Source organism: Lepidochelys kempii, chromosome 3 (assembly GCF_965140265.1).
Source record: "Lepidochelys kempii isolate rLepKem1 chromosome 3, rLepKem1.hap2, whole genome shotgun sequence".
Lineage (NCBI taxonomy): Eukaryota > Metazoa > Chordata > Testudines > Cheloniidae > Lepidochelys > Lepidochelys kempii.
The window spans coordinates 108,125,036-108,138,468 of NC_133258.1; the positions used below are offsets into that span (position 1 = coordinate 108,125,036).

The following is a 13,433-nucleotide window of genomic DNA, read 5'->3' on the forward strand; positions in this document are numbered from 1 at the left end:
AAGGCCAGGTGCACTGCTTTGGTCTCTTGTATTTAACACAATTTAGGCCACAGATGTGGAAAGAGTAAGGAACATGATTATTATTAGCCTATGACTGTAATAATGATTGCCTAGGGACTCTTCAGAGAGCGCTCCACAAAAAAGTCTCCAGTCCTCCCTTGAAGTTTTCCAGTGAAGCCAGCTGGTAAATTTTGCAATGCTGTGAGCATGGCTTTGGAAGTCCCTTTTGTTTTACAGCAACAGTGATTCATTGTTTAAATAAGGATTCAGAGGGTCAAATCTGGCCCCTTTTCCCTATGTATGAGGGGCTTGTGCAAGGCCAAGTGATCCTGTGGGCTATCAGACTAATGTGGAGGGAATATTGGAGGTGCTTCACAAGAGCCATATGCTGAACTGCTGAGGCAGGGATCTTTCAACCTCACATGTGTCCTGTGTGCATCCTAGCTCTTTCCCCCTCAGTACTATTGCCATAGAAACCACAGTACCCAGAAGAGATTTACCAGGGGCAGAGTGAAAGAGGCTTGAGCACACTCAGAAACTGATGTCCCTTCCTACAAACAGGATCTCAAAGTGGCAGGGAATGTGAGGTTCCCTTGTGGGAACTCGCTGCTGCTGCTCCCCATAGCAAACACCTATTGCTCTGGGCCTTCCGCAGGCACAAAGGCCACTTCCCAATGTGTTGATAATATTGGCCCAACTCCTCAGCTAGTGTAAATCAGCATTGCTCCATTGAAGTCACATTAACATGCCACAGTTTGATATACTCTCAGAAATCATATTTTTTCTATGTAAACCATAAATCCACTGTCTGACCTAAAGATTTGAAGTGAGTTGCAGCAATGTGGATGCTTACACTTTTGACCATATGATACTTACTCACAAACCAACGGTCAGAGCCTTGGCTGGTGTAAATTGGCATTGTGTGTGACTCCATGGCCTTGGGCAATTTAGTGTAATACCATTTTGTCCTAATTACTTTAATGCCAACAGGTGAGGCATTCTCACTGTAAGCTGTGATGAATCTTATATTGTCATTTCATATTAAGAAATCCTGACTCATGAAATCAAAGTTAACACAAACTAGGAAAGATACATTAATTCTGATCAGGCATCCAGATTATTTCATGCATTCAGTTTCCAACACGCATGCCTTGTAAATCATGAACTGGCAACTGCAGATGGACCAAATTATTTCCAGATTTTTACACTGCTCTTGGCAGCCTTTGGGGAGGATAGCAATAAAAGTTTGAAGCATTCAAGGACTTCAGGGGTAGTACTTTATGTGGCATAATTACTTTTTATGCTTACCAACTCTTCACTGCTGGCTGGTTTGTTAAGGAGGGTCAGCATGACACCATTAGCAGCTGGAAGAGTAGAGTATAAATCATAGAATCATAGAATATCAGGGTTGGAAGGGACCCCAGAAGGTCATCTAGTCCAACCCCCTGCTCGAAGCAGGACCAATTCCCAGTTAAATCATCCCAGCCAGGGCTTTGTCAAGCCTGACCTTAAAAACCTCTAAGGAAGGAGATTCTACCACCTCCCTAGGTAACGCATTCCAGTGTTTCACCACCCTCTTAGTGAAAAAGTTTTTCCTAATATCCAATCTAAACCTCCCCCACTGCAACTTAAATCAAATAAGATTTAAAAACATGATCAGATTTAAATGAACCTTAGAACACGATCTGATCAAAAATCTGCATGTTGTCATGGTTAGCATCACAAAAATAGTAAAATTCACCCTAGTGCAAAGAGTCAAGATAAAGTCCTGCTGCTTACATAAACCAAGCATTAAAGATTTAAGTGGTACATAGTTCTTTGTTTGGGCCCCTCTTCATGTGGATTACTTTTCTCCCAGAAGAATACATTATAATAGTAAGAACCACAAAAGGAACAAGGATTTGAAACTAACCTTACATGCAGGTATGTGTTGCAATATGTTTTGTAAAATTAGCTGTTAAATTTACTCCTGTATGTACTAATTTTGAAACATACATTGTGAGGTTCGGAATGTCAATATTCTAACAACATTTAATCACGAAGTAACTTTTTGTCCGAATTTGGGGGAGGAGGGAATGACTGAGGGAGCGATTGTTTGTTTCAGTTGTAAAAAAAGCTTAGTTTAGCAACAATCTAAATTAGATGCAAATTAGATCATTTAAAGTTATTCCATTCAAAGGTATATTATTATTATATCAATGGGTTAGGTACTGTACACATATATAGGAGAACCCAGGGTCCAAATTCAGCAGTACAAAGCAGCCTTAGATCTAACAGGTCCAGCCCCTTATGATTCCTCTTTAGAAGGGGAATCCCTGCATGGAGTAGCCATAGTAATAGCCCTCATACACCCTTTCTCCTGGATCCCTCAGCACAGAGGGTGTGGCCAGGGCAACCTCAGATCCCAACAATCTCTTGCTGCTGGAATGTCTAGCCAGGTGTAAATTAGAATCCAGCCACACAGATCCAGAATTGCAAGAGTGCAAAGGTGGCAAAAAGTCACCTTGGTTCTTCCCACTCCATTCTTGATGGACCTTCCTCACAGTCCTTGCCCTACAGAACTCACAGTCTAAGATTTAAAATTATGGAGATAACCATTGGTTATCTGTGCTTGTGAGCCACATTTCTTTGCATTGTTCTTTTTAATCATAAAAAAAAGAGTAGGTACCCCACTGTTTATTCCTCGTGCACCCAAAACTGTCACTACAGGGTCCCAATCCCTTACTGGGCTCTTTTGGCATTACCAGAATACAAATAAAGAATAGTAGTTGTTGTTAATTTTATAAGAAGTTTGGCAATGCCATTTCGACTACCCCATCAACAGAGGCACCGATGCCACGGGTGCTCCAGCAAAAAAATAAGGGTGCTCAGCACCCACCGGCAGCCCCCTCAATCAGCTCCTCCCTCTCCTCCCCGTGCCTCCCACCTACCGCGATCAGCTGTTCAGTGGCATACAGGAGGCATTTGGGGGAAAGGGGACAAGTGAGGGCAGGGCATGCTCAGGGGAGGGGGAAAAGTGGGGCAGGAGTGGGAAGAGGCGGGTGGGAGCTTGGGGGAAGGGGTGGAGTGGGGGAGGGGCCTGGGGCGGATCGGGGGTTGAGCATCTTTGGGCAACTCAGAAATACACCACCTCTGACCATCAATTAGTTTTAACCCTATCTAGAAAGTGGAAATATCAACTGCTGTTCTTTAATGTCATCCTTAATAACAAAGTAAAGCATCTTGAAATAGTCCTGCCTTCTAAATAACAAAAAAATGCCACCAGACAAGAACTAGAGCAGACCACTTTGTTATAAGTAATGTAAAAAGTGCTTCTGATGCTTGGAAATTAAATCTTGAGAGAAGCAGGACTTTAGTGCTAATAGAAATGAATGATTTTTAAAAAATGCCTATTCATTTTCAGACTGGAGCAAGACAGCAACTAATATTATAAAGAAAAGCTCAGACAATCTTGGGAAATCCTTGTCCTCCAGTTCTATTGGTTCCAACTCAACCTACCTGACATCCAAATCTAAATCCACTTCAAATACATACTTCAAAAGAAACAGCCATACAGGTGGGTCATTTCTCGTACATCAAAGAGATCTTTCTGGTATGGTGCTTCAAATTGTGACTGTTTACTTTGCACAATAGGTATGTCAGTGACTTGTGTTACCTTCATGTATAAAAGACATCACTGAGTAGAAGTCAACTGAGCATTTTAAAAAAACGTTTTTTTCTTTAGTTAAGGGCTGTCATGAGGCAAGAGTCACCAACCATGGTAAATATCTAACCTTGGAATTTTATTGTGATATAAAAAGTATATTTAATAAAACTACTTAGCTCTTACATAGCACTTTTACCCAAAGATTTAAAAGGTAGGTAGGTAATAGTAGCCCATGTTACAGAAACAGAGGCACAGAGAGGTGATGCAACTTTCCCACAGTCACACAGCAGGCTAGAAGCAGAGTTGGGATAGAGCCCCTATCTTCTGAGCTCCACTCCAGGCTACTGACTACTGGAACAAGCTGCCTGCCATTTAACTTCCATTTGTCCCTTTGTCAGTAAATGTAGTAATTTGGAGGTTTGATCGTACTGTGTTAAAAAATATACACTGTTTTCCACCTTTTACAAATAGCATACAGTAGTTACTACATAGCTGTTCAGATGTCATGTGTGTAATAAAAGGGACCATCTATATCTCTATATTCCATTCACACAAAATAATCATGTACTTATTCTAGGAATATTTTAAAAAAATCTGTTAGATTCACTCCTTGAAATCATCATCTCCTTTATGAATAATTTCAAAAATACAGACTTGGCTTAAATGAAATGACTAGAAGGAACTTTCAGACTTCTTATAATACTAAATACACTTCACAGATTCACGAGACTAGTCCCACATCTGATACTCCAGTCTCTTTCATGTGTAGATCTCCTACTGACATCAGCTGAAGCTCTGCACAAATATGGAGAACAGAGCATCAGCGTCAAGTTTCACTGTATGGTTTGGAGAGGTGAATTTTGCCCACAGTCTGAACAGGCGATGTGGCTTAGTACCAGGAATTACCTTCCTGCTTTTCCTTCTCCTTGTCATGTGGTTCATTCAGGTGGACTATAGCTGGCTGGTTAGATCCAGTTTTTCAAACGTTTATGTTGCCTCTTTGGTCTGAGCAGTTACCCAGTATTCCAGGCCTTGCAGGATTGTTTCAATTATGAGACGTTAATACGAGTCAGGTATTTTATTGGTGTAATCTTATTTGCTTACAAAGAATCTACACAAAGTCCTGTTTCCCTAAACACAGTGGAAACAAACAACAGAAAGAAATTCCCTGGATCAGAATTCCTCCAATGTGCCTGTTCAGTGAACTCTGGCTCCCAGAAGCCTTGTCCATCCATTTCCCCTCATGGTCCTGCTCACACCAGGCTTTCTGCTGGCTTTGTGCCTCTAACACTCACAGTCTTCAGAACCAAATCCTAGCACTTGTGACTGCCACTGCCAAACCCATTAGCTCACACTGCTTAACACTGACCAGCCATGCAGCCCATCCCCTTGTGCAGAGTGCTCCCCGCCCCTATTTCCAGCTGTCTTTACCATATAAAAGGCGTTTCCTCCCCACGTCGGCTTTCATAGTGTTTGGTTTATTTCAGTAAGCGTGCTGCTATTATGACACTACAGCAATGCCAACTCAGCAGATAGTACCTGGTTACATTCTCTTGTTCCCTGCTGACCATACTGTAGATGTGTCAAATTTTATATGTTATAGAGTCACGTATATCTCTCTGTGGTTCAATCCACAGCACGTTCTCAGTTCAGTTTGTGGTACTGGTGACATACAATTCCATTTATGCTAATGACAGCTGAGACGTTAGAGTCCTATGCAGCAGTTTTATATCAACACTTATTTTCTGTTGGATCACAGCAAGCCTGTGCTTAAAGACAAAAACATACTTAAAATTAAATACATACTTAAATGCTTTGGTAAATTAGGGCCTTTGTAGAACATTAGCAATTAGAGCATGCCTGATCATGCGTTTTCACTACTTTTAGTGCTTCTAAAGTGCAGTCTTAAAAGAAAATGAATTCATGCATTAAGAGAAATAAAAAAGGCTCCAGATAATAAAATGTAAGCAGAAAGAGGAAGAACAAAAATATAAAAAAACAAACAAATGTATTATACCTTCAAATAAACTGGGAGACAATCTTTTTGGAATAATGATCAGACCAGGTACTAAATATTTTTTAACCTTAGGCAAAACTCTCCGCTCAGAACCTTATTGAAGATCAAGACTCAACATTCTGCTCTTCCTACCTGTGCATATCCCCACTAAAAGTAGTCAGAGCCTCTGCATGCAGGGAGATGAGACATCAGATGAGAGGTTCTGAAATGAACCGAGAATGTTGTCCATATAAGGGAACATTTCTACAGGATGTTTTTATTACTCAAGCTAGGTTCTTATGCCCAAGTAACTACTTATATGTTTTTAATTGAGAGTTAACTACACTAGTCATGGAGTTTTATGTACTTTGCCAGTGGCACCTGGGCTGCAAGACCTTGGTGGTAGAAAAATCCTATTAAAAGGGGAGTTACAGCAGAACAAACCTGCCACCACCACTATTTCCACAAAGGGCTAGCCGTGAAGGTGTGGCCAAAGGCCCAAGAGATGAGCTGACTCCACACATTTCCTGAGCAGCCTCCACTGGATACTAGAGGAGCTGGAATTTAAAACAATCTCGCTCTTAATTGAAACTCTAAATAGTGCTATTACGATATGCCCTTTCGAATGAAGCTCCTCAAAGGCACAGCTGTATTGTGTACACTTCATATTGCAATTGCACCTCCATCACCCCTGGCCATGAATCAAACCCCTCAGGCCCAATTCAGAAAAGCATCTTCACGCAGGAAAACACTTAATCATATGCTTAAAGCTAAGCAAGTGACTAAGTGCTTCCTGGATAGGGATGGATTTAATTACAAGTTTCAGGACTTTCCTGAATTGGGTCATAGATGGTAATGCAATAATTTAATGGACATTATAGAAGCACCAAAATATTCTGCATTCTTTTTAATATTATAGTGATTTCCTTTTCCCTTGACCATTTCAAATATACATTTTATTTCACTTTTTCTACCGGTGACACTGTAAAGTACTTTTGGCTGGATCCAGTTTTTTCAGATATCTACATTGGTTCTCAAACAAGTTTTCATGGCATAAAAAAAAATTCAGAAGTTATTTTTTATCCAATTGGTTCAGATTTTTGCACAGCTAATCTACTCAAATTGTTATCTTGGTGAATCTATAACCATTTTTAGTATACAGTGTAATAGATGTATGTCTTGGTAGCTGTTAACGTGGTTGTTGATCCCTGGAATTGACCCAGACATTCATATGTTTATGGTATAGATAATGTCTTCTAAGAGCATTTCCTCAGCAGAGGTGGAACATTCCAGGTAAAGTGTGCATCATTTTTGTTGAATGCATGATTTCAACAGGGTGGAGGGGGAATCACGTGCATGAAGTCCTAATTGACACCAAAAGGACTATTGCTAATCAGAAATACTGCTTATGCTTCACTATTCATCTTTTTGTTATTGAAGCTGATTGGCTGTAATTCAAAAGGCAAATATGCTTCAAACTCTGGTTGTCTATACTCTGCATGGAGCATGGGGTATCTGAAAGATTACCCTTCTAGAAAACGTACACTGTCACAGTATTAATGTTCACCATGTGATGCCTGATAAAGAAAAATAACATTAATTTTAAACAAAAAAAGTGCATTTGAAAGCAAAAAGACCCAAAAAAAACACCCCACTGTCAAAAGTTATGTGGTGAATTGCTAGATATATCACAGTACATTTCTAGAAGGAATGAACGTATGAAAGGTAATGCCAGGGTTCTAGAAATTGTCTCTTTATTTGGGCCTATAGCCATTATAGAAGCCAATCTCCTAGCTATTGGTTTTAAATATCTTTCAATTACATCAAAATTAGATCTGAATGACAGATCGTATTTTTCAAATATGCCTAGAAACTTTGTTGTGTATTACTACTCAAGTTGAGAATTTGTTTAGTAGAATCGACAAAAGAAACCATTTTCATGAGTTTTCTGAATCATGTGACACAGCTGTGATATGGGACTGACAGAAAGCAGTCACCTGAAGCACTGAAAGGTCATATATGCTGAAATACTAACTCCACAGATATCAATGGCAAAACTCGCATTGACTTCAGTGGGCCAAGATTTCATCTATAGGGTCTGATCCAAAGCCCGTTTAACTCAACTAGAAGACTCCCATTCACTCCAGAGAGCTTTGGATAGGTATACAGAGTACAAAAAATGTTTTGGAAAATGAGAGTTAGGTTTAATGAAGCTGTTTGAATGTGCATAATCATTTTTTGGGTACTGAAACAGTCTTCTCTGGAAACAAGAATTCTCATTTTAAACTCCTTTTAAACAAAATAAATAGAAAAACCTCAAAATGTAAAACTATTGGCTAGTGAGTAAATTAAATTAAAGAACACATAGTACCCAGCCATTTTCAGTAGTACAAGGGGTTATTTGCTGGTAATTCATTAGCCATTTTCACCCGCTTTGAAGAAATATCATTCTTAAACTGCCTGTTCTTTTGTTCATAATGAAACTGTTTAGATTTTCTTCTATGCGATCCATTTCTCTTTTACGTGCAATGCAGCAGCATTTCATATTGCAAATCTTTATGAGAACTATAGCTTGGTACCATTGTTAAATCTTTTCTGAAACCCGCATTTTCATTCTGTTTTCATTGGTAAGCAGCATATTTATTTTATATAATATTTTATATAAAACATTCTAATATTAATATAATAAAATACACTGATTTAAATAAAATTACCTTTTTCAGAAGAACTATCTGACGGTGGTTTTACTATAAGCAGTATTAAGCTGGTTGACTAAAGTGCCAGCAGTGGAGAGCATTGTTTCATGCAGCCATTCATCTTGCTATCAAATTTTGTGTTGGGTCATATCAGACTTGGGTTAAAAAGAGAAATTCTGATCCCAAAGAGCAGGTTGGAAGAGATTGTGGAACTCATTAAATACAGTCTAAAAAGAGGAGGTAATGATTGCTCACTACATGAGCTCTCCCTACTGGTCAGACTCAGAACTGCAATGCTGTTAGCCGCACAAGTGGATGCTTGTCTTCTTTGAAGAAAAGTACCACAGTGGAGGCTATATGAGTGAAGGCTACAGGGATAAAGGTGGCAGTTGTGGAGATATTCAAGCCCCTCTTTGAATAAGCCTTAGTCGGTATCAGGTAACGTGGAGAACGATGATGATCCATACAGCAGAAACAAAATACTTTCTCCTTATACCTGAGTACTCAGATATTCCTGTGTCCTCTGTGTAAAATGCCCTTCAAACCAGCTTGGGTATACGGTGATAATAATGTATGGTGTGGTCATCAGAAGCATTACTGACATCATCAGACACAGTGGGATGTAGATTTTTGAAAGTGAAAGGGGGTGGGGGGGGCAAAGAGTGAACTGTCTTCTTTCTTTTTATCTCCTGCTTCATTCTTAGTTTAGAGCACATGAAACATGAAAACATACGAGTTTTCCACATCCATTTAGTGCCACAAACCACAAACATAGCTCCTCAGCTCTCCTTGTATTCTCCATGTTCTAGGAAGTCAAATAGATGCAATTGTAAGAATCAGGCCAGTTTTAAAATCTACTCATCTATTTTTATTTGGAATCATCTGCTGCTGCTTTCTGTGCTTGTTTTTGTTGTGTTATTTGAAAACTGTTTAACTGTTATTTGAAAACATTTTATCATACTATTACATGCTTTTCACTTGCATTTTTCAGCTATTTCATTATTTGATTCAGTGGGGTGGGGCACTATTTACCAAATGTTACCAAAGCAATGCTTGCATCACCCCCATCCTGTAATATTGTAATACCCAGACAACCTTTGTAATTTGAGAGTTCTGTAGCTGGAATCTTCAGCAGATAAACTAATGGATCCTACTGTGCCTTGATATAGTTGCAGCATAAGCAAAAGGAGTGATATGGGAATAGTTTCAGGAAAGGACTGAGCAGAGAGGCTAGGATTCCAGATATGTAGGTTAGAATGTGTAGAATTTAGTCTATAGCGTATAACTGAAAAGAACATAGAAGGTATAATGTCAAACTATTGATTGGCTATATCAAAAATCAGCAGAGCAATATAATTGAAAAAATAAATTACCTAAAGTAATGTAGAGGAGGATTGGCTGCAGGTGACAAATCTGGTAAATAATGATCTTGTTTTTAAAGGCCTAATTTCCTGTTCCTGTTTATTTTCCCCTTCCTAGACAATACTTTTGTTGACAAGCCCGCATCAAAATTTGCCCAAGTGGACGGAGAGCAGACACCAATCATCCCAGTCCATCAGGTTATTGACAAAGTCAAGGGGTACTGCAGTGCTCACTCAGACAACTTCTATAAAAATATCATGATGTCAGACACATTCAGCCATAGCACAAAGTTCTGATTGGGCTTCTGAACTTCTGAACCACAGAGACAACACGAAGCCTGGAGATTCTAAACAATGGAATACTTGGAGACTGAGTGGGGAGAATTGTATTACCAGATGTAGTCATTTTTCCCATGGTATATTGTCATCCTCTTAACAGCTTCTTCTCGAGAAAAGGTTTTTTCACCATTAAGAGAGTCAGTCATTTAGTATTGATACTGACATTTTCCCACCATGAAATAAAGACTGTTTTCAAACATCAGCTGTATGCCAGCCAACAGGATATTGGGACAGCTAATTTAGGTGTGATCCTATGTGTATATTTGCAAAACTGAAGAAGTTCCATAAGCCCATCTCTCAATAATGTCAGATCTGAATGGGTAGAAGACTTGGTCTGTTAGAGAAAACAGGAGAAGTATCCCACAGTACACACAAGCTCTTGGATGCAGCTTTCTTAGTCAGACTCTTCTTCATGAGAAATGTGGATTTTCCTGACTGTATTTGCTAAACTCTTGATGTTTAGGTGTCCATTGTTGACAGTGTTTTCCACAGGTGAGGAAAACCCTAACTTCAGTGTCAAAGGTTATTTTGACCAAATGAATAAGTAAATCTTCAGGGCTAACCACACAAAGAAAATTGGATCTAAATATTGCTTACAGACTAGTTTCTGTATACGCTGGACCACATTGTATCTGTGTGCACAGAAAAGCATTTATCACATACATGCGCACCAGGATTTGCTCATGATAAGGGTGTGCAAGCCCCTGAGAACCCTCCTGCAAATTTTAAGCCCATACCTGTGTGTGTGGTTTCAGTTGGTGCAACATCAGTAAAAAACCTAATTCCAGACTTTACACAGAGGCATACGTTTCATTGATGTACAAAAAAGCAGCACCTCCCATTGTAACCCCCACATTGGTCTGTGTGAGCCCATGCAGAGTGCTCATGTTGGTCAAGTGAAATAGTAGTTGTTAGCATGTACATTCATAGCAAATATTACAAAGGACCCCACACTTTGTAAATCATATAGTGCTATAAATTTATCAGTTACAATACATTGCAGATCCCTTGTAAGCCCACACGTTAACTTGTCCATTTTCTATATTGTGGCCATATTGCGTGTACAGAGAACTTCTGTCACATGACATTGCAATTTGTGAAGGCTCTCAAGGTCACACTACATTACACAATAGCATTCAGCATCTACATGTGGACTTGCATCATCCATAGCTTCAAGCTTTCACTGGCATCAGCTGATTAAACTAAATATAGATCTGTACTGTTTGAGATGCAATGACCAAGCAACGTAAACTGAGTTCTGTATCGTTGTGCTATGCACAGAAGTGTGTGCAGAAGACAAAGAAGAACATAAAATACTTTACTTTTCCAAGCCGTGGCACAATATGGCCATTTCTAACCCTATTATCAAAAGTGTACAACTATTCTTGAAAATATGCAGAAACCAGGGCCGGCTCTAGGTTTTTTGCCACCCCAAGCTCAGGTGGGGCTGGGGCTCACAGGCGGCGCTGGAAGCGGAGGGAGTGACGTCCCCTTCTCCCAGTGCCTGCAAGGGCTTTCCCCCCTCCCCCGCCCAGCCGCGCCGACAAGCCCCGATATAAGGGGTGGCACAAGGCAGCGCAGCAGCCAGTGCTTAGATGCGGTGGCGCAGCCCCGGCCGGACTCGCCCTCTCCTCCCCAGGTAGCGGCTGGGCCCTGGCAGCTCAGCATCCCGGGGCTGGGGCTTCCCCTTCCCACTGAGGCCAGGGGTGCGGCGCCTTCGCCCCGTCTAAGTGGCGCAGCTCCAAGAGCGCAACTGCCCCCCGCAAAAAAGGGTGGCCGGATGCCACCCCTGGAAATGTGCCACCCCAAGCACCTGCTTGCTTTGCTGGTGCCTCGAGCCAGTCCTGGTAGAAACCCATGCCAAATTGTGAAACACCTGTAAATGCACATTTCATTTAAAATGTCAGTAATAGAGCTGGCCAGAAAATGGGATTTTTCCATGAAAATTCAAAAAAAAAATTTAAAAAATGAAGAACATTTTCCCCAAAAGACCTTTTTTCATCAAATTATTTTTACCTAAAAATTTCTATCAGTTTTGTTCATCACACTTCCACAAACCACTGGTCTGATGTCATACAGCTATTGATTCTCAGTTAAGAAGCAATTAGATGTTCAGTAATAGGGTATTTGGATTTGTACCTTTATGGGCTCTTTGCATCCACTTGTTTATAAAGATCATTTTATTCTGTGCCCACACAAATGGAATATTATCCTTAACTATAAATACCTTGATCACTCCAGGGGAGAAATATATTTTAATCACATTCAATCCTGAAATACTATTGTGAAGTAAAGGTCCTACAAATTACCTGATCAAACCTTTTTCATATTAGAGCAAAATCCTTTCATGACTGTATAAGCTAAATCCATCCCTATTGACTTCAAATGTAATTATACTAGGGATGAATTTGGTCAAATACTTTTATCAAGGGAAAGAATTTAGGGAAAATTTATGTGTGAGCATTTACAGAACTTGTATATTATCATCCCACCTGCCTCCTGCAGTAGATAATAGTTTTCAGATAGTAGCTTACTGTGAGATTTCTACCTGTCTAGGATGTTCTACAGTGACAAGAAGGAAAAGAAAATATTTCTGGACATTGAGGAATTAATGAAACACAATCGTTCAATAAAATATGAAGTAAAAGAAGTATCCTGGCTGAAGCCTAGCTGTAACCTAACCAACAGATTAATGTACAGTTGCCTATATTTTTGCTAAATTAAGAATTTGCTCTTTTTTTTTACTACCATGTAGTAGTCCTTAACTGTCTATGTCAGATGTTCTTGAATGCTCTCACTTTTGCAATGTAAAATCTCTACTTTGTTGTTGATGTAACAACCTCCCTTGTATATACTTATTTATTTGTGAGGTTAAATATGTCAACATATATGTTAGCTCCATAATCTCTGTCCTTGTTATTTTAAGCTTCTGATTCATCATAGGAGGAGAGGGAAAGAATAATCTCTCATACTTTTTCCAAAATTGTGAAATAGTTTACTGTAGTTGTATCTTTTACCAATATGAGGGAAAAATGACAGTAATTTGAAATATTAGTTAGTGGAAGTTAGTGTAACTGATTTAAAGATGGACTAAAGTGGAAAGAAATATTTTTCAAATAAATATTCATGTTATTAGTGTTACAAAGAATTAAAATATTTTAATAATGACTTTTTCTTTCTTACAGTTCAATGAGAAAACATTGTTTGGTGGAATGTTGGAAAATAAGCTGCTGCTTATTCAGTATGTGCACTGGGGTTTGCATAGCCAAAACTCTGGGAATAAATCCACTTCAGCCGGGAATGTATTTTGCAGAATTCCTTTTTTCTTGTTGCGATTAATTCAATGCCAAATCCAATGCATGACTGAAGAGAATTCATTTAATGGCATTCATTTA

The 13,433-nt window shown here is 39.4% G+C and overlaps 1 protein-coding gene across 2 annotated transcripts in view; it reads left to right on the plus strand.

Moving 5' to 3' along the window:
• Positions 1-13,134, plus strand: part of ADGRG6 (adhesion G protein-coupled receptor G6) — a 153,874-nt gene extending 140,740 nt beyond the window's left edge. For both annotated transcript variants that reach the window (XM_073337489.1, XM_073337490.1), the window contains 2 exons: positions 3,404-3,556; positions 9,818-13,134. In XM_073337489.1, coding sequence (XP_073193590.1) covers positions 3,404-3,556; positions 9,818-9,996 — 332 coding nt within the window. In that variant the 3' untranslated portion in view covers positions 9,997-13,134. The remainder of the gene's footprint in view (positions 1-3,403; positions 3,557-9,817) is intronic.
• Positions 13,135-13,433: the final 299 nt, after the last annotated feature.